General features: G+C 55.7%; 1 protein-coding gene across 3 annotated transcripts; it reads right to left on the reverse strand.

Moving 5' to 3' along the window:
- Positions 1-148: 148 nt before the first annotated feature.
- GRK6 (G protein-coupled receptor kinase 6) lies at positions 149-15,935 on the reverse strand. 3 transcript variants are annotated; one of them, XM_025435405.3, is made up of 16 exons: positions 15,712-15,935; positions 11,943-12,038; positions 10,852-10,964; positions 10,651-10,728; positions 10,236-10,336; positions 9,808-9,900; positions 9,652-9,715; positions 9,373-9,513; positions 8,927-9,117; positions 8,133-8,170; positions 7,948-8,037; positions 6,845-7,053; positions 6,610-6,747; positions 2,169-2,306; positions 1,952-2,086; positions 149-1,281 (listed from the first exon to the last, which is right to left on the reverse strand). In XM_025435405.3, the coding sequence occupies exons 1-16, from the start codon at positions 15,761-15,763 to the stop codon at positions 1,210-1,212; spliced, it is 1,749 nt and encodes a 582-aa protein (XP_025291190.1). In that variant the 5' UTR covers positions 15,764-15,935; the 3' UTR covers positions 149-1,209. The 3 variants fall into 3 exon arrangements, with proteins under 3 accessions (XP_025291190.1, XP_035570961.1, XP_035570962.1); XM_035715068.2 differs by lacking the exon at positions 15,712-15,935 and adding an exon at positions 15,298-15,403; XM_035715069.2 differs by lacking the exon at positions 15,712-15,935 and adding an exon at positions 15,298-15,403 and having other exon boundaries at positions 1,140-1,759.
- Between the last annotated feature and the right edge of the window lie 1,860 nt (positions 15,936-17,795).

A 17,795-nucleotide genomic window follows, 5' to 3' on the forward strand; every position in this document is an offset into this window, starting at 1 on the left:
AAGATCAGCCAGGGGGGAAGGGTCCAGGGCATGTTGGAAAGGCAGCCCCCACCAAGCCCACCTCTGATCCCTTCCCACTTCCAGCAGGGTGAGGAAAGCAGGAAGACCCCTGGAACATCAGGAGCAAGAAAGAGGCAGGCAGGGCGGCTGGCCAGGTATGTGCTCGACTGTATTCACTCAGAGACACGTGGCAGCTTACATTGGACAAAATGAGTAATAAAAATTGGCTTTAAATATGGAAAAACCAGGGCCCTGTAATCCCATGCTACCCTAACACTGGGACCAGGATGGCCATCACAATCTGGGAAGGACCAGAACTGGGGCCTGGGGTATAGGCACACACACACCTCGACCTACCCCCTTCATGCACACGTTCAATCTCTCTCTCTCTCACACACACACATACCACAGGCACACACAGGGAGGGATGGATTATTGCTGGGCACACGTGTCTATTGTTAAGAAGGGAGTCTGGAATGTTTGAGAGTTGGCCAGGGACAACCTCCTCCCCCCTTCCCATGGCCCGGGCCGGGGCGTTTCTATGAGAGGTGTCTTTAGGACAGGGCCCAGCACGTGGGACAAGGCGCCCTGGGAGCTGCAAGGCAGAGGCATACCCATCTGGGGCAGCCTGGGCAGTGGGCTGATGGGTCCCACGGCCAGCCTAGTCTCTGGTCACACTTTGGCACAGGCCTAGGGGATACAGAGGCCCCAGATCCAGCTTTGACAAGTGCTGAGAAGGGACAACATTGGACCCCAGAGGTGGTGGCCTGAGCCTGGGGCAGCAGAGGCAGGCAGGAGTCTCACTCGGAGGTCGGCGGTGGCGAGCACAGTGCTGGGGGCTCAAGGGCCTTGGCCTGTCCACACTGGGCCCAAGGAGCCCTGAGTTTGGCAGTGGCCCCTCTGCCAGCTCCAAGGTGGGTCTTAAGAATGGTCTGGTTGCTATATACATTCGTACAAATACATAAATACAGAAAGCCCCGAGCTCCACAGACAAGAGCTGAAGGGACGCACCTTTGTCCCAGGGACAGCCCAGGCCTTGCCGAACTCAGCCAGACAGGGACTGAAGGGCAGAGGACGCTGCGGAGAGCTCCGCTGTGTTCCCCAGGCCACAACTTGCGTGGACAATGGGGAAGACCACTGTGCAAAACTGTAAACAGTGCTTGGAGTAGCTGCTACCGCCAACCACCGGTGAGGGCCTCAGGCTGGGGGCTAGAGGCGGGTGGGGAGCTCGAGGCGGGTGGGGAGCTCTTCCTCACTGTCGCTGCAGTTTCCACAGCAATCCTGGAGGGATGGGGAAGACACGGAGGGAGAGAGGCAGAGCAAGTGCCATTAGCCACTGGTGCCATCACCCAGGCTGCGGCCCTGCCAGGAGCTGCCCGGAACCGCGCTCTGGGCTGTGGGATCCCCATGAGGGGCCTGGAGCAGCAGCTCAGGCCAGACATGGGTGGACATCAGTGCAGAGGCTACTGGCAGCAGGCTGGAGTAAGAGGGTCCAGGGGGATCTCAGGCTTTGCCAGAACAAGGTCCCATCCAGACCCTCTTCCTCTGGAGATGGTGGAGGCAGAACATGGGGAGACAGATGGATAAGCAAAGCTAGCAGCTTGAAGGTGCCAGGGTGCAGGAAATGAAGTAGTTGGGGGGGGGGAGCGGGCACCAGACTTCTTTCGCCCACATCTTGCCTCTGCCATGGAAGGGCTGCCCGTGGCTCCCCGAGGCTGGGCAGCAAGGCCAACCCATGGGGAGCCCACACTGCTCACCTCTGGAAAGAGAAAAGAGGCCGTGAGCCCAGCCAGGGGTAGGGGACAGGCGGGAATGAGGCCAGAGACCCTGGGCACACCTGGCATGGCTGGAAGATGCCCACTCCCAGCACATGCGGGCACCAGCTCTGCCTCCCACCCACCGTCCCCTGGAGCCAGGTTAGGAGCCGAGATAGGACACCATTGGGGGTTACCTGGCGGCTGAAGAGCCTCTGCAGCAGTCCCTTCTTAGGGGGTGCAGGTGGCTGACCCTTCCAGTCCAGGTCTGGGGGAACTGAGCCATCTAGCCCAAAGACATTCAGCTCCTGGAAGCACTCGGTCTCCACCATCTGCCGAAGCACAGGCAGCTGTGAGAGCTGCCTCTGGGGCTGCTCCTTTGGAGCCCATTACACCAGCTGGGCAGGTCCTTACCTCATTCTGCCAGGGGATGGGCACACTGCCCGTGGCAAACTTCTGGTAGAAGTCCTGGTCAGTGGGTTCCAGCTCCACACCCTTAACTGTGGAAAACTGTTCAATGTCCAGAACATCCTTGCAGTAAATGGCCTGGGGCTGGTGGGGACAGAAAGAGCAGTCAGACAGGAGCAACACACACACACCAGCATGCACACACAGCATGCCTGCCCACGCATGCGGGCAGCTCAGCCCTGAAAAATAACTCCAGCCTTGGCCTGGCCGTGCCCAGACCCTTGCAGCTCTCTGATTTGGAGTCAGAAACTAGGTACCCCATGCACTTCCTAAACATGGCAGTCCCTCCTCTTTGAGGTTATTTCCCCTTTGTAAACCAGGGATCATTACTAATCCTCATTGCTTTTTTTTTTTTTTTTAAGATTTTATTTATTTATTCATGAGAGACACACACACAGAGAGAGAGGCAGACACAGGCAGAGGGAGAAGCAGGCTCCATGCAGGAAGCCTTAATGTGGGACTTGATCCCAGAACTCTGGGATCACACCCTGAGCCAAAGACAGACGCTCAACCGCTAAGCCACCCAGGCGTCCCACTCTCATTGCTTCTGACTGATGAGGCTGCGTCAAGGCCATGCCTTTCCTAGCCGATAGTAGCTGACCTGCTGTAGTCAACTAGCCCCCACAGTGCTTTGGGGCATCAGTGACAGGTACCCCCTCCACCCACACATGGCTGTCTGGGGTTGCAACTGCTGAGGTGCGTGCAGGCACAATCTTAGCTGGTTGTTTCAGCTGAACATCCCCATGCAGGAACTGGAGCTGACAGGTCCTCTGTCCCAGGATGCCCAATGGCCTGCTCCATCTCCTCAAGCTTCATGGCCAATCAGAGGATTAGAATAGTCCTCCTAACCCCCCACACTCCTGGGGCCTCTGCTGGGAGCCCACTTCACTCCAGAAGGCCAGTGTCTTTTTCTACCTTCACACTGTTTTCTAAATCCTACTATTAAGGATGTCAATTAAAACAACATCATAATGTAAGATGGTACAGCTGCTTTGGAAAACAATCTGGCATTTCCCCAAAAGGTTAAAAGTTATTAGCCAGCAATTCCAATCCTAGGTATATATCCAAGAGAAATGAAAACATTATGTCCCCACCAAATCTTGCACGTCAATGTTCATTGAATTATTCGTAATAGCCCAAAGTGAAAACAACCCCGATGTCCATCAACTGATGATAAATAAAATGTGGCATATTCATACAATGGAATATTACTCAAAAAAAGGAACAAAGTAAGGGTGCCTGGGTGGCTCAGTCAATTCAGCATCTGCTCAGGTCATGATCCTGGGATTGAGCCCCATGTCAGGCTCCCTGCTCAGCAGGGAGTCTCCTTCTCCCTTTCCCTTTGCCCCTCCCCCCTGCTCATGCTCTCTCTTAAATAAATACATAAAATCTTTTCTTTTTTTTTTAAGAATTTATTTATTTATTCATGAGAGACACACACAGAGAGAGAGAGAGAGAGGCAGAGACACAGGCAGAGGGAGAAGCAGGATCCACACAGGGAGCCTGACGTGGGACTCAATCCCAGGTCTCCAGGATCACTCCCTGGGCTGAAGGCAGGAGCTAAACTGCTGAGCCACCCGGGCTGCCCAATAAAATCTTTTTCTAAAAAGGGGGTAGAGGGGATCCCTGGGTGGCTCAGCCTTTTAGCGCTTGCCTTCGGGGCAGGGCGTGATCCTGGAGTCCCGAGATCGAGTCCCACATCAGGCTCCCTGCATGGAGCCTGCTTCTCCCTCTGCCTGTGTCTCTGCCTCTCTCTCTCTCATGAATGAATGAATGAATGAATGAATGAATAAATAAATAAATAAATAAATAAATAAATAAATAAATAAATAAAAGGGGGTGGGCTCCTGGGTGTCTCAGTCAGTTAAGCATCTGCCTTCGGCTCAGGTCATGATCTCAGGGTCCTGGGATAGAGCCCCACATTGGGCTCCCTGCTCAATGGGGAGTCTGCTTCTCCCTCTGCCTCTCCCTCCTCTGCTTGTGCTCTGTCAGTCTCTTTCTCTCTCAAATAAATAAAATCTTTAAAAAAATTTTTTTAGGGATCCCTGGGTGGCGCAGCGGTTTAGCGCCTGCCTTTGGCTCAGGGCGCAATCCTGGAGACCCGGGATCGAAACCCACGTCGGGCTCCCGGTGCATGGAGCCTGCTTCTCCCTCTGCCTATGTCTCTGCCCCCCACCCCCTCTGTGTGTGTGACTGTCGTAAATAATTAATTAATTAATTAATTAAAAAAAATTTTTAATTAAAAAAAGGGACAAAGTACTAATACAAGCCTACGATACTGATAAACCTTGAAAATATTACACTAAGTGAAAGAAGTCAGTCACAAAGGACCACATATTGTATAACACCACTTGCATGAAATGTCCAGAACAGACAAATATATAGAGAAAGAAAGTAGATTCGTGATTGCCAGGGCCACAAAGAGAGGAAAATGGGGAATGAGTGCTAATGGACCCAGGGTTTTTGTTGGGTGGGTGGAGAGAGGTGATGTGAATGTTCTAAAATTGATTATGGTGATGGTTGCACAAATTTGAATATGCCAAAAGTCATTTAATTACACGCTTTGAGTGAGTGAATCATATAGTATATGCATTAAATCTCAACAAAACCATTAAAAATAAAAATATCATCATCAAACTTGCTTCTCATCTGTTGCTTCTAAAAAGTTAAACTCCAGGGCACTTATTTCTAGCTTTGAATAAAAGACTCTGGGGTGGTGGGATGATTTCAAGGTTAAATGAGATGACGTGCACTGGAAGTAGTAACCCTGATGGCTGGGCAGGCCCTGAGCAGGCTGCTCTCAGTTCAATCACTCACAGCAAGGCCCACACCCCAGGGTGCTGGTGAGGCCTACAAGACACAGTCCTTCATAAGCGTGGCTCCCTAGCTGTCCTCTTGCTTCTATTCGCCACCTCTGGGCCGGCCCCCACAGCTTGCAGGCCTGCTGTACAGTCCCCAGAGGTCCTCTGTCACACTTAGAATAAAACCCTGTGCCTCCCCCAGCCCATGCTCATTATGGCCACACTGGCCTCCTTGCTATTCTATTGCTAGAGGCTTCTCCTTCTCCCTGGAATGCTCTCACCCCAAAGCTCTGCATGGCGCTCTCCTTCATATATTTTAGGCTTCTGCCTAACCATCAGGTCCTCAGAGACACCCCCCCCCCCATTCCTTGTCTCCCTCTTAGCTGGGTTTATTGTTTTCATATTATCTGATATTCTTTCTGTCCTAGTGCTTTATTTCACCATGCTCCCCACCACAACAGGAAGGCAGGACCGGGTTATGGTGACCTCTTTATCTCTGAGGCCTGGCACTTATGGGCACTCAGATATTGGCTGAGTGAATAAACAGTTCCTGTGTGGCTGCCAGCCATCAGTCCAGTCTGCCCATTACCTTCCTGCCTCCCCAGAGGTCCTGGTGAAGTGTCAATCTCAGGACCCAGTCCCCTTACATATGGGAGGGAGGCAGGCACAGAACTTCATATTGGCCAATCACAACCTTCCCTGTGATTTCACACAAAGCAGCCTGAATTCAGAGGGAGGACAATTAACAGGTTGAAGGAGAGCCAAGAGATGAAGTCCTGGCAACATCACACAAAACCCCGATGTTGGCCCTACTCTAGGATCTTCTGGCCCAATGAATCAATAAGCTCCATGTTGGACACAAGTTTTAGCCGGGTTCATGCCACTTGGAATATGATGACTCGAGGATGTTTCTGCCCGCAGAGACACTCGGTAAGTGGGTTGAGACTCCACAAGGGTGAGGTCAGCACTACCAGGTATGGTGGGCGACCAGAATTCAGTCAGCCTAATAACTCCTTAGCCCTGCTGGCAACAGCATTCTTTAGGAGACTGACCTCCCCCTGCCCCCAGCAGCACTTTAGGTGGGCAAGTGATCCAAGTGTGGCCCCTGAGGGCCTCTGAGCCATCAGTGACAATAAGCACTAGCCTTAGGACTTTTTTTTTTCTCTCCCCGTTTAGGACCTCTTTTGAAATTATTGGGCAGGACGTACACCGTGTCTCCCGGGCTGGCCGAGGAAGGGAGACCTGAAATGCTGGATTCAGGATGAATGCACATTTTTAGGATGTGGGCCTGAAATGCTGGATTCACCACTACCATCCCCTAGAGAGAGCAGCCAGGAAGTAAAGACTGCATCCTGGCCAGTAGAGTGGGGAGGAAGAGGAAGAGGGAATTCCTGCAATGTAGCTGCAGCCCCAGATCCAGGTATGCCAAAAGCGACACCTATTCTGAGGCCTTCCATCTGCCTGAGTCCGGTGAGTTATGTTCTATTGGCGAAGCCATCTGAGTTGGGTTTTCTGACACTTGCACTGAAAGTGTCTAGACCTCTCCTCCAAGAGCCCCACCCTGATCAGGAGTGAAAAGCACTCACGTCGGGCTTGAATGGTGGCTCCAGCATGCCGGCTCCCAGCCGCTTGAAGTTCAGCTTCTTGAAGAGGGGGTGTTCCTTCACCTCACGGGCACCACCTCCACGACACCCTAGGCGCTCAGCAGGATCCTTGCACAGGAGCTGCACCAGGGCAGGGGCAGTCAGGGTGGCCTGGGAGCAGTGCCCGCTACCCCCCAGCCCCAGGCCTGGCCACTCAGCCTCCTGCTGGCTGCCTTACCTGGGAGCAGAGTGAGCGGGCCTGTGGGGAAAAGCGTTCCGAGTATTCCTCAGGCACCTCCTTCACCAGCCGCTCCACCTCCTCTCGCTTGATTTTCTTTTTCCTCTGCTGGAAGGGTGACTGCCCTGCGATCATCTCATACAGGAGGCAGCCTAGCGCCCACCAGTCTGGGCTAAATGTGTACCGTTCGTTCTTCACCACCTCCGGAGCTGGGCAGAGTGAAATGGGAGTGAGGGCTGGGCAGGAGGCAGGAACCAAGCCCTGGGGCCCTGGGAATGCCCAACACACTTCAAATGGGGTATCAGCTCAAACAGCTGCCTGCCAGCAGGCACTCTAAACAGCCTGGTAGGGACTTCAGTGCATAGGACAGCACATGCCCCATCAAAGGGAGCCAGTGTGGCTCTGCAGGAGGCCAGGTCTTCTGATTTTTCAAAAGAAGTCAGAAGTTTGTATTTTATAATGTGAAGCTGTCTGGCCTATCAAATGTTGGCAACTCATTCCAATAGTTTTAAAAACAATTTGATTTAAGTACAAATGTAGGCCACATTAGGCCTGTGTGGTTACCAGTTTGCAACCTCTGGATTTAATATAGAAAGAAAGAAACTCATCTGCTGTGTGCCTACTGCCTGCCAGTGGGCTTATGGGGGTTTTTGCCCCTCCTCCCTCTTTTCATCTTCAGGCAACCCTGGGAGTCAGTATGAGTGCTTTATAGTTGGGCAAAGTGAGGCTAGGAGCAGCAGTATATGGCCCACAGTCACAGAACAAACAACAGATGGGCCCTGGGTGACTGGGGCTCTGTCTGCTGTGTCACATATCCCCAAGGGGAATATGAGGGCACTTCCTCTCTGAACCTGGGCAGGTCAGAGGAGGGCAGGACTGAGAAGATAAGATCAGCCCCTTCTCCTCCTCCTCTGGTAGCCACCTGCAAGCCCAGCAAATAGGAAGAGCTCAGTATTTGGTGAGTGTGTATTCGCAGGTGTGTGGGGTCCTGGCTGAGTCTTGGTCCTAATTTATAAACTAGAGTTATCACCTCTTTCTACTCCCTGAGACACAGAGGTGGAGGGGTCCAAAGGGCAAAGAAGTAAGGATGGAGGGAGACTCACCCATGTAGCCTACAGTGCCCACACGACCCTTGATGGTCTGGCCCTCTGGCACATGCACAGCCAGCCCCAGGTCAGAGATTCGGATGTGACCTGAATGTAGGTGGAGCAGGGGGGGGCCCATTAGACAGGTGGGCCAGACCCTGCCCTACTCCACTGCATCCCACCTCTGTGGCCCCCTCACCCACCATGGTCATCCAGTAGGATGTTCTCTGGCTTCAGGTCCCTGTGGGGAGAGAGGGGCAGGGTCAGATGTTCAAAATGCAGAGGAGCCAGACAGGACGGTACCACCTCCTAGCTCACTTGTCTTCTGGAATGGGAAGTGCAGCAAGGTGCAGAAGCCATTTATCATCAGGGTGAGGGACAGCTCTGCCCTCGCTCACCACAGCCCCGACTTGAGGGAGGCAGCCTGGGGATCTGTCCAGCTAGGACCCATCCTGCAAGTCCCCAGGCAAGTGGAGAGCAGGTCCTTGGGAAGGCAGCACCAGGAGCTTTGCTCACCACTAGTGCTGAGGTGACTGACTTTGGTGGCTAACTCTACATTTCCTGTCAAAGGGGCTACTCATCTGTCCTCTCATGGGGCTGTTACTGGCAGTGATTTCATCTGAACATCCCAACAATGCACAGAGCTCTCTGCTGCCAAGCCCTCCATGCCAGGCTCTGTGCACTGCACTGCATCATCCCATTTGGTCCCTAAAACCAGCTACAAGGCAGGAATTACAGTCTCTGCTTCCCAGAAAAGGAAACAATGTAGGGAGCAGGAAGCTGACTGGCAGAGAAGGGTGACAACACTAGCATTCCCGTGAGTGAGCCAGACCCAGAAGCTCTCAAGTCCGCCTGGCTAAGGGCGCCCCAAGCCAGTGCGCAGCAGGGCTCAAACTGGCTTATGCCTGCCATGACAGCCCCAGCACACTGGCATCCTTTCATAGCCTCCACCCGTGCCCAGCCACAGACCCCCACAGGGAGGGCCAAAGCCCAGAACCTGTACACGATGCGTTCCCGGTGTAGGTCCTCCAAGCCACAGCAGATCTCCGCGGCATAGAAGACAGCTCGAGGCTCGGGGAAGCCGGCCTGGCCCATGTGGTAGATGTGGAACTTGAGGTCGCCTCCATTCATTAGCGTCAGCACCAGGCACAGCGCATCCTTGGTCTCATAGGCATAGGCCAAGCTCACCTGTGGCCGAGGGGACCCGAGTCCTCAAGCAGGGGCCAGGGGCCACCTGATGGCAAGGCTGGCACCAGCCGCCCAAAAAATCCTTCTCAGTGCCACTCCTTGGGGTCCCACCTGCTCCCCAGGCCTGATGTCAATACCCCAAGCCTGCCCTTCCTAAGTATTTCCAAGGGCAGGAAGAGATCTGGCCTGGTGAGCGGGGAGGGCAGGGCAAGTGCATGGCCAGGGGAAAGGGAGGGGTCTCCTGTCTGTACTTACTACAAACCTACTGTTCACTTTCTCCAGGATCTGTTTTTCATTGAGTGCCATGGCCTCCCCTTTCCGCTTCTTGATCCGCTTCTTTTCCAGCTTCTTGCAAGCGTACATCTTGCCTGTTGCCCGCACCTGGCAGGCACACACCTGGAGCCAAGGCAGATGGGCAAATAGGGACCAGCTGTGCCCTTCCTGGGGCCACAAGGGTTTGGGGACGGGGGTTGGTCCAGGGCCCACCGTACCCCACATTCCCACTCCATCAGAGATTCTGGCATGGCCACTTACCTCACCAAAGCCACCTTTGCCCAGGACTCGGTACTGCCTGAAGGTGTTTTTGGTCACTGGCTGCCTGTGGGCATGGGATTTCAGAGCAAACACTGGCTGAGCAGGGCCCCAAGGCCCGTGAGAGTCCTAGCAACTCCCAGCCTTCAGGGAGCTCACCTTTCCAGCCACTTCCACTGTAGGAAACGGTTGAAGTAGATGCTGTCGAGGTAGTCGGCAAAAGGAGCCATGCTCAGGTACTCATGGGTCAGCCTGTTGAGAGGTTCCAGCCCACTGGTCAGCCCCTGACACCTCAAGTTCTCGGCCTGATGGGCCAGACCCCCTGCTATGTGCACGCTTGGCCTGAAAGGCAGCATCATGAGCCAACCCTCTGGCTGACCCAAAGAGAAGGGAGGCATGCACCCATACAGAAGCTGAAGATGCTACAGAGAGGGAAGGCCACCTGCCCAAGCTCACACAGTGCATGCAAGGCTAGGGTGAGAGGCTGAGCTCCCTCACCAGCTGCTGAACTGTTCGCAGCCTTCCAGGCCCACAGAAGCCCCCTCCTCAGGATACAACTCCAGGCCTGTGGGCAGGGAGAGGCTTACCGGCTGAGCTCCTGGAAGAGGTCTTTGCAGGGCCCCTGCTCCAGCCGCTGGGAGCAATTAGTCACCAGCTGCCGGGGGACCTCAGGAATGAGGTCAGGACCCTAAGGACAGGCAACAAATAGGTCAGTGCAGGGGGTCCTATGGCCAGCTGCCCACTCCCAGGGCAGAGAAAGCCAGTATCTTGGGCCTGTGGTGCACCGGCCTGCCCAGATGCTGAACTCAGTTCCACTGCTACCCTTGAGGCAGGGTGAAGCGGAGCCACCGGCTCTGGCCCACCCTCCTGGGCTCCGTGCCCCTGGTCTGCCAGGTGAACCTGGTGCGACTCCAGGGCACTCTCTGCCCAGGCTGCAGTCATTCCTCTCTCCATCACTGAGCTCTGCCCACTGGTGTCATCCCTCCATCGCTGCTCACTCACCGTGTGGCTCAGAAAATTCTGCATTAGCTGTCGCCCGCAGGCCTTCCGCTTCTCATCAGGGGTCACTTCATACTCAGCCTGCAGGGGGGAGGCAGAAAAGCTTGGGGTCTGGGCGCATTAACGGTGTGAGGAGATGGAGAGCACTTGATCTGGGGACCTCTGCCTCCCACTCAGGGCCAGGCCAGGATGGGCTGCACTCACCACTCCATCCAGGAAGGCAATGCAGCGGGTCAGCTCAGGCCTTGTTGCACAGAACTCTCGGAACAGCAGGCGCCCAATGGGCTGCCGCTCACACAGGCTATGGTAGTCACGTTCTGCAAGCAAGCGTAGGAGCTACTGGGTTCCCAGACCTGGAGACTGCCAATGGGCCACTCCTATCCATACCACCCAGGCCCTGGGCCCCAACAGCAGCTCCTAGCCCTGTAGTATGGAAGCCATTATCTCCTTTAGAGCCCTCACTACAACACTGAGATGGGCATTACTCTTATTTCCATCAGACCTTGGGACTAAGGCCCAGAAAAGCTAAGTAATTAGCTCAAGGTCACACGGCCAGGAGTATGGCTCCAGAGGTAGGCCCTCACCTTCCCTGCTATCTCCCGGTTCACACCACCTACATACGTGACAGTGCCGGGCTTGGGTGTGGTTTGTGAGGTTCCGGCCCGGCCCAGGCTAGGCCCAAACCTGCTGCCTGCCTGGCGAAAGTGCAGGAGGAAGCTGTGGCTTCCGGCGAGCTCAAGGCTAGGCCTCCTTCCAGGCGGTGGAAGCAGCCACGGTATACTCCTTGCCCACATGCAGGCCATCAGAGGGCTTGAGACAACCCTGGGTGCTGCACAAACCTGAGGCCTCAACCAAGATAAGCAGGAGCCGGGGTCCCGGCCCCTCTGGTCAAGGCTTTGCTGCCCACCCACCCCCACCTTACACTCACCCCACACCAGGCTAGGCTGTGCTAAGCACAGGCTTGGGGCTCCTTATGCATCAATCTGTGGGTTGGCTCCAGCCTCCCTTGTGCTCTCTACCCCTCAAACCCTAGGCCAGGCCCTCCTTTCCTCTGCTTCTCTCAGACTGCCCCAAATATGTCGTTGCCCTGCTCCTCATCCACTCCCTCCCTCAACCCCCACCCCCATTGTCTGCACTGTGCTCTCCACCCATCTCAAGCCCAGGAACTGAAACTGGGTTGGGTGGTGCAGCCTCAATCTTCCTGCTCCCAGGACCCTCCACCATGCCCCTCTGCCCCAGGGGTGAGGTCTGAGGAGAGGCCCTCCAGCACCTCCAAGTCTCTACCCAGGCCTCACCGAGGCTGAGCCGCAGCTCTTCACACTGGCTGATGTGGGGGAACTGCAGCATCTGTCGCCATTTCTTGCTTTTGCCTTTGCGATTCCCACCACCACCTACGGGAACAAAGGGGCACTGGGTCTCCAGTCCCACAGCCACCACGCTTCCCCTCAAGCACTCGGTGTACCCAGAGGCCTTCTGGGCTCAGCCCAGGCCCAGGCCCGGCCCACTCCAAGAGGCACCACAGGTCTCCATTCTGCATGCTTCAGCATGCCCTCGCTGGGCTCTGGGACACCCAAGGTACCCTGGGCCTCCTGCTGGGGGCTCCTGGGCTGCAAGATCCAAGAGGGGTGGTGAAGACAAGGCCACCAGACCGGGGGAGGGGGGTGATGTGAATGGAGGGGGGCAGGGGGTTCCAGGAAGCCTTGGCTGCTTCCTACCAGGTAAGGGTTTCTCAGGTGTAGAAAGTAGAGGACATGACAGTGATAGGAACTCTGTAAGTCAAGGCACAGAAGGAAGAGATTCCTGGACATGTGCAACATGCCTGAGAGACGCCAGAAGCAGGAGGGCAGCCTATGTCCCTAAGGAAGCTTCAAGCCCCTATTACCTGGCCCTGCATCAGAGCTACCAGAGACTCAAACAATGTGGTGGCAAGAGGGCAGGCATTTGGGATGCCACTTCAGTACACAAGGGCTTCCATGGCCTAGATACCTGCCTTATTCTACCTAGCTGACTCCCTCTCAGTAGCTGCTGAGACCAGAGTAGCACCTCAGGTGCTTAGAGAGCCATATAGGTATGGTAAATGTGAGCCAGATGGGAGGCAACAGGGAGTGGTGGGGAGTGTGGTGAACTGGGCCATATCCACCCCTTCCAATAGGGGCAGCTGCAGCTTGGCTGTGGCTAGGCAGGAATGCAGGCTCAGTTTGGCCAGCCGGGATCTGGACTGTTGTGTGAAATACTGGGTCGTATTTTTTGTAAAAACCCACTGTAGCCAAGTGAATTAAATATGTTAGAGAGCTAGCCAGATGTGGCCCATGAGCCAGGAGGTTGAAAATGGAAAGGCCTGAGTCTTAAAGCCCCACAGACAGAGGTTTGAATCTCCAATTCACACTTTAGGCCCATCTAGGAGCTCAATTTCTTCACAGGTACTAGGGATCCAAAGCCACCTCCAGAGGTGCTGTCAGAGTGCCTGGGAGAGTCTGTGCCTAGTGCTTAGCAGGGCTGTGGCAAGAGTCGGGCCTCAGCTCCAACAACTCATGGCAACCTCAGGCAGCCACTTCCCCTTGCCTGGCCTCAGTTTCCCTGCTGCTTCCCCAGCCTTGTTTCAATCTGGCCCAGCTGAAAGCAAGTGGCACAGGGGAAGGGGCTGCTCCAGGGAGGGGGCAGAGCTGAGTCCCTCCAGGGCTTCTGTGACCTAAGCTGCCTGGAGGAGGAAATGTTGCAGGACACCCATTGGGAAACTTGCTGGCAGCCCTCCTGCAGCCTGCACCCAGCATCCCCCACAGTCATTGCTCCACTGTGAATGAGCAACAGACCCCCACCCCCAAGCCGAGGCAAGGCCTCCCCAGAAGGGGAACTCCCCCCCGCAACCCGCCCACCCCACCACAGGTCCCTCACCCAACTCTCCATCCGCTGGCCTCCCCCCACTAGTTACTTCCTCCTCCCCCTCCGCCAGGCCACATCAAGGCAGCAGCAAGAGTCACATGCAAATATCCTGTCCTGGAACTGCCACCAGAGTCAGTGGGGCTTCTCCCCAGCCTAGCCTGGCCCCCTCTCTGTGCCTCTGGGCACCTGGGCAAGGAAAGACGGAACCCCAGCCCCCCAAGCACTGCCCCACTTCATCCTCAGAGCAATGCTGCCGTACCAGGCACAACCTTGGGAGAAAACAGAGGCCTTGAAATGAGGAACCAATTTGTCCAAGATCACAAAGCCTGGGGGTGCCAGAGGCAGGATTCAAACCCAGCTCCCTAGGACCACAACCCACACTCCTTCTCCCGCCAAACACACCATGCTGACATCCATTAGGTGTCCAGTGAATACACATACCCAGGGTTCCCAAACCACTTAGGGCCTCAGATCCTTTGGGGAGGTGGCAAAGGCCCAGCCCCAAGCTGTCAGCCAGCTAATGAAGGGGTTTCCATGCAGCCAGCCTAGGGGCCAGGATTTAGGACTGAGTGACAACAGGGATTTCTCTTAGTTTTCAGGTCCTATCCCCAACCATTCCACAAAAAGGGTTACTCAAATTTAGAGAGAAGAGACTTGTCTAGAAGCCTGCAGGTGGGAGGGGCAGGACCAGGTTGGGTAAGGGCTCTCCAGCGGAGGCATCAGTCCAGGTCTGGCCATACCCCCCTACACCTAACCCATGGCCTGAGGAAGCCTGTCGGGAGGTGCTATGCTCTCTGGCCAGGCAAGGCAGTGCTTAGCAGGCCTGAAGCCTGAACTGGCTGTAGCCCTAAGGAGGGAGGCCTGGCCAGGCTCTCCCCACCCCTCCTCCCTAGCTGGCTGGATGACGAGGCAGAACAGAATCGGCAGATGCCCCCAGAGGCTAGGAGGAAGGCCTAGCCCTGAGACTTGATAAGGGACAGGAGATAAGTAAGACTCCGAGCACTGGGGACCCGGCCTGCCATGCCTACTTCCAAGCAGCACCTCGCAGGGGGCAACACACACTGGCAGGAAGGGGGTACAGATGCTGTGCCATCTGAGGGCTCCACTGGGCTTCCTACACACTATTGGGGGCATCCTGTGTCCTAGGCCTGGGGCAACCACAGTCTCACTGTATGAATTGGGGGTGAGTCCTTAGGCTGGGCCTGTTTCCCACCTGTAAAATGGAGCAGAAAAGTGAAACAGATGACCTGGCCCAGAAGCCCAGGAAAGAGAAGAAATGACCATGTCATGACCTCTCTGCCCTAGAGTTCAAAAAAGAAGGGTCTTGTTCACGGCTGATCCCCAGCACCCTAGACAAGACAGGACACAGAATGAGCGTTCTGTGATTATGTTACTGAGGTGGACAATGGCAGGCGAGGACCAGGTCTGGTCCTCTGTGTCCCCCAAGACCCTCAGAGAGCAGGTGCCTGGGAACGTTTGCAGTGGGAGCTCTGAGGAACTCAATACACATTCACTAGACTTGCTCCCTCTGCCAGGCCTGCACTTACAGTCCTGCCAGTTCCACATGCTCTCTTCCTTCAAAGCTCAGCTCCCACTTATTTCTGTGCCCATTTGACCCACTAGACGGTGGGCTTCCTGAGGGCAGAAATCATAACCCATTCGCCTTTGTCCCCAGTGTCCTAAGGCACAGAGCAACATATGTGACCAGTAGTTTCCTCAACCGGGGTGGGCTGTGCTACCGCAGTGGCTCCGCTCATTCATTCCCCAAACCTTTATCCTGCAGCAACTTTGCGCGGATCCAGTCTGGGCGCCAGGGTCTGGGCCCGAGGCACGTGGGGCAGGCTACCCTTTCTCGGGGCATCTTCTCACCTATCACCTGGGGGAGACCTCAGGCAGGCTCTCCAAGGACCCGGGTCCCACCCTTCCCTCTTCCTTCCTCTCTTCTTCACCGCCTCACGCCCTCCCCCCGCCCCGCTGCGCAGCGAGGGCGGTGGCCTGACCCCCGCCCCTTCCTGGGCCCCGGCACCCTCGGGCAGGTGCGGAGGACTACCGGCCGGAAGGGCTAGCTTCTGCGCGGGGTGCGGGGCGCGCTGCCCTAGGGATCTCGCTGCTGGGGCGCCCAGCTGAGCTCCGAGGCCGCGCGCCCGCGTTCCCTGCACCCGGCCGCCCGTTCGGCCGCCTCACCTTCCCGGGCCTTGAGTAGCACCGTGTTCGCTACGATGTTCTCGAGCTCCATGGGCTGCGGCGCCGCGGGGCCCGCCGGGCCGCGCCGCCGGCCGGGAACGCTCGCGGGACCCGGGGCCGGATGGCGATCGGCGCGGCTCCGCTCGGCTGGCAGTGACCGCGCCGCGGCCTCCCGGGCCTCCCCGGCCGCCGCCGCCGCCGCCGCCGCCCGCCGCTCACGCCCCGCCCCCTCCCGGGGGCCACCCGGCGCCGGCCCGCCCAGCCCCGCCCTCTGTTTACTTTACGCGGCCAATAACCGGGCGGGCGCTCCCCGCGCCGTCTCCCCATTAGACAGCCTCTTCATTAGTCCCCGCCTTCCCAGCCAGGGATTAGCTCAAAGGAGAAGGGAGGCGGGACTTTATACGTCATCTCTTCCTGGTTGGCCTGAGCGGGGCGTTCAGCCCCTAGGTTCGAATTTCTGGGCCTTCGTAGGATAGCGAACTGCCAATTAGGGCCGAGCCCTCTGCTGGGACAGCAGAGGTGGGTCCTCTGGGTCACGCCCCGGAAGCAGGATGTTTGATTGGGTCAAAGGAGCGTCAGTCATTCTAATCGCTGCACTCCAATTGGGCCATCAGAGGAGGGTGTGACCCGGGTCCCTTGACTATCCTTGGCTTTTCTAAGGTTTGTAGGGATGCACTTGCTATCTTGGGCCTCCTGCTGGCCGGCTGCGAACTGCTTTGAGCCACTTGTCCAGCGGTATTCCTTTGGGTTGGCCCGTTCTGGAGAGTGCACATCGGAAGCGGGTAGAGGTCCAGAGGAGGTGGTTGGCCTCCGCAGCTGCTCCCCGGCCTCCGGCACCCGCCCCGCTCCCCCAGCCGGATGTTGTGATTTCTCTCCACCCACACGGCCTCGCCCGCCCTCGGCTCTGCTGCCTTATAAGGCAGCGTTACCACCCTGAGACCTTTGAGTGAGCTCACACCCATTATACAGGTGGGGAACTGAGAAGTGCCAGAAGTCCAGCGGCTGGCTCCAGGCGGACATCCTACTGTCTCCTCTCCCGCTTGACACAACAGAAAACAAAGACTTGCCCAAACTCAGCGAGTAAGAGTAAGGCAGAGCCGGATTCAACTAGGTTTCTCTGATCCCTATTCATTCATTCATCCAAAAATACAGAGCACCTGCTTTGTGCCAGGCATTGAACCAGGTGCGGGGCAATACAGTGGTGTCAGCAAGATAGCCGAGCTCTCTGCTTACATGCTAGACGGGTGGTAAAGGTTAGACCCGTAATAATCAAATAGGATGGTCTCAGAGAATGATAAGTGACATTAAGACAAAATACTAAAGTGTGAGGGGGGGAATGGTCTCAGGGTGTGACATTTGAGGAGATCCAATGGCCATGTGTGGCTACCATATTGGACAACATAGAGAATGTTTCCATCATCACGGAAAAGAAGTTCTGCCAGATAGCACTAATCTGGAGGAAGGAGTGGCTTCCATTTGTACAAAGGTTCCATGGTGACAGCCTGAATAACTGGGAGAAAAATGGTGCCACCAACTGAGGAAAAGTGAAGGATGGTAGGCTGAGTACTTTCTGATCCCCTAAACTTGACTTGAACAGACAGTTTTGCCACTTCTTGAAATATATACCCTAAGTCTCTGCTAGAGAGAAGTGGGATGTTGTGTGTGTATATCCAGACATTTGTGAGCAGGAGCTTGATGGCTTCCTACTTCTCATCCCATAGACCTATACCCCAGCTGTACGAAGACAGAAGCCAGGGCAAGATGGTGCCTTTCTGCTCTAGTCCAAAGTTGCTGGACACCCAGATGTGCAGGGAGAACTGGGGCAGATGTGTAGAAATTGTTGAGAAGGGGGAATGTGTATATATGGGAAAGTTTATTTGCAAACTTCTGTAGATTGAGTCTTAACCATATGCCAGGCTCTGCCCTTTCTTTTTTATTATTAATTTATTTGAGAGACTGAGTGCAGATGGTGGAAGAGGGGAGGCAGAGAGAGAGGGAGAGAGTCTTAAGCAGACTCCACTGATGAGGACGCTGAGCTGGAACCAGGAGTCTGACACTAAACAAACTGTGCCACCACCACCCAG

Source organism: Canis lupus, chromosome 4 (assembly GCF_003254725.2).
Source record: "Canis lupus dingo isolate Sandy chromosome 4, ASM325472v2, whole genome shotgun sequence".
Taxonomy (NCBI): domain Eukaryota; kingdom Metazoa; phylum Chordata; class Mammalia; order Carnivora; family Canidae; genus Canis; species Canis lupus.

Bases quoted from the DNA above. Each gene is read 5' to 3' on its own strand.
- GRK6 (XM_035715068.2), bottom strand. From the start codon at position 15,388: ATGCCCCGAGAAAGGGTAGCCTGCCCCACGTGCCTCGGGCCCAGACCC. The intron at 12,039-15,297 runs GTTTGGGGAATG...TTGTTCCCGTAG, and splicing joins AAAGTTGCTGCAGGATAAAG to GTGGTGGTGGGAATCGCAAA. The intron at 2,087-2,168 runs GTAAGGACCTGC...GTGCTTCGGCAG, and splicing joins CCATCCCCTGGCAGAATGAG to ATGGTGGAGACCGAGTGCTT.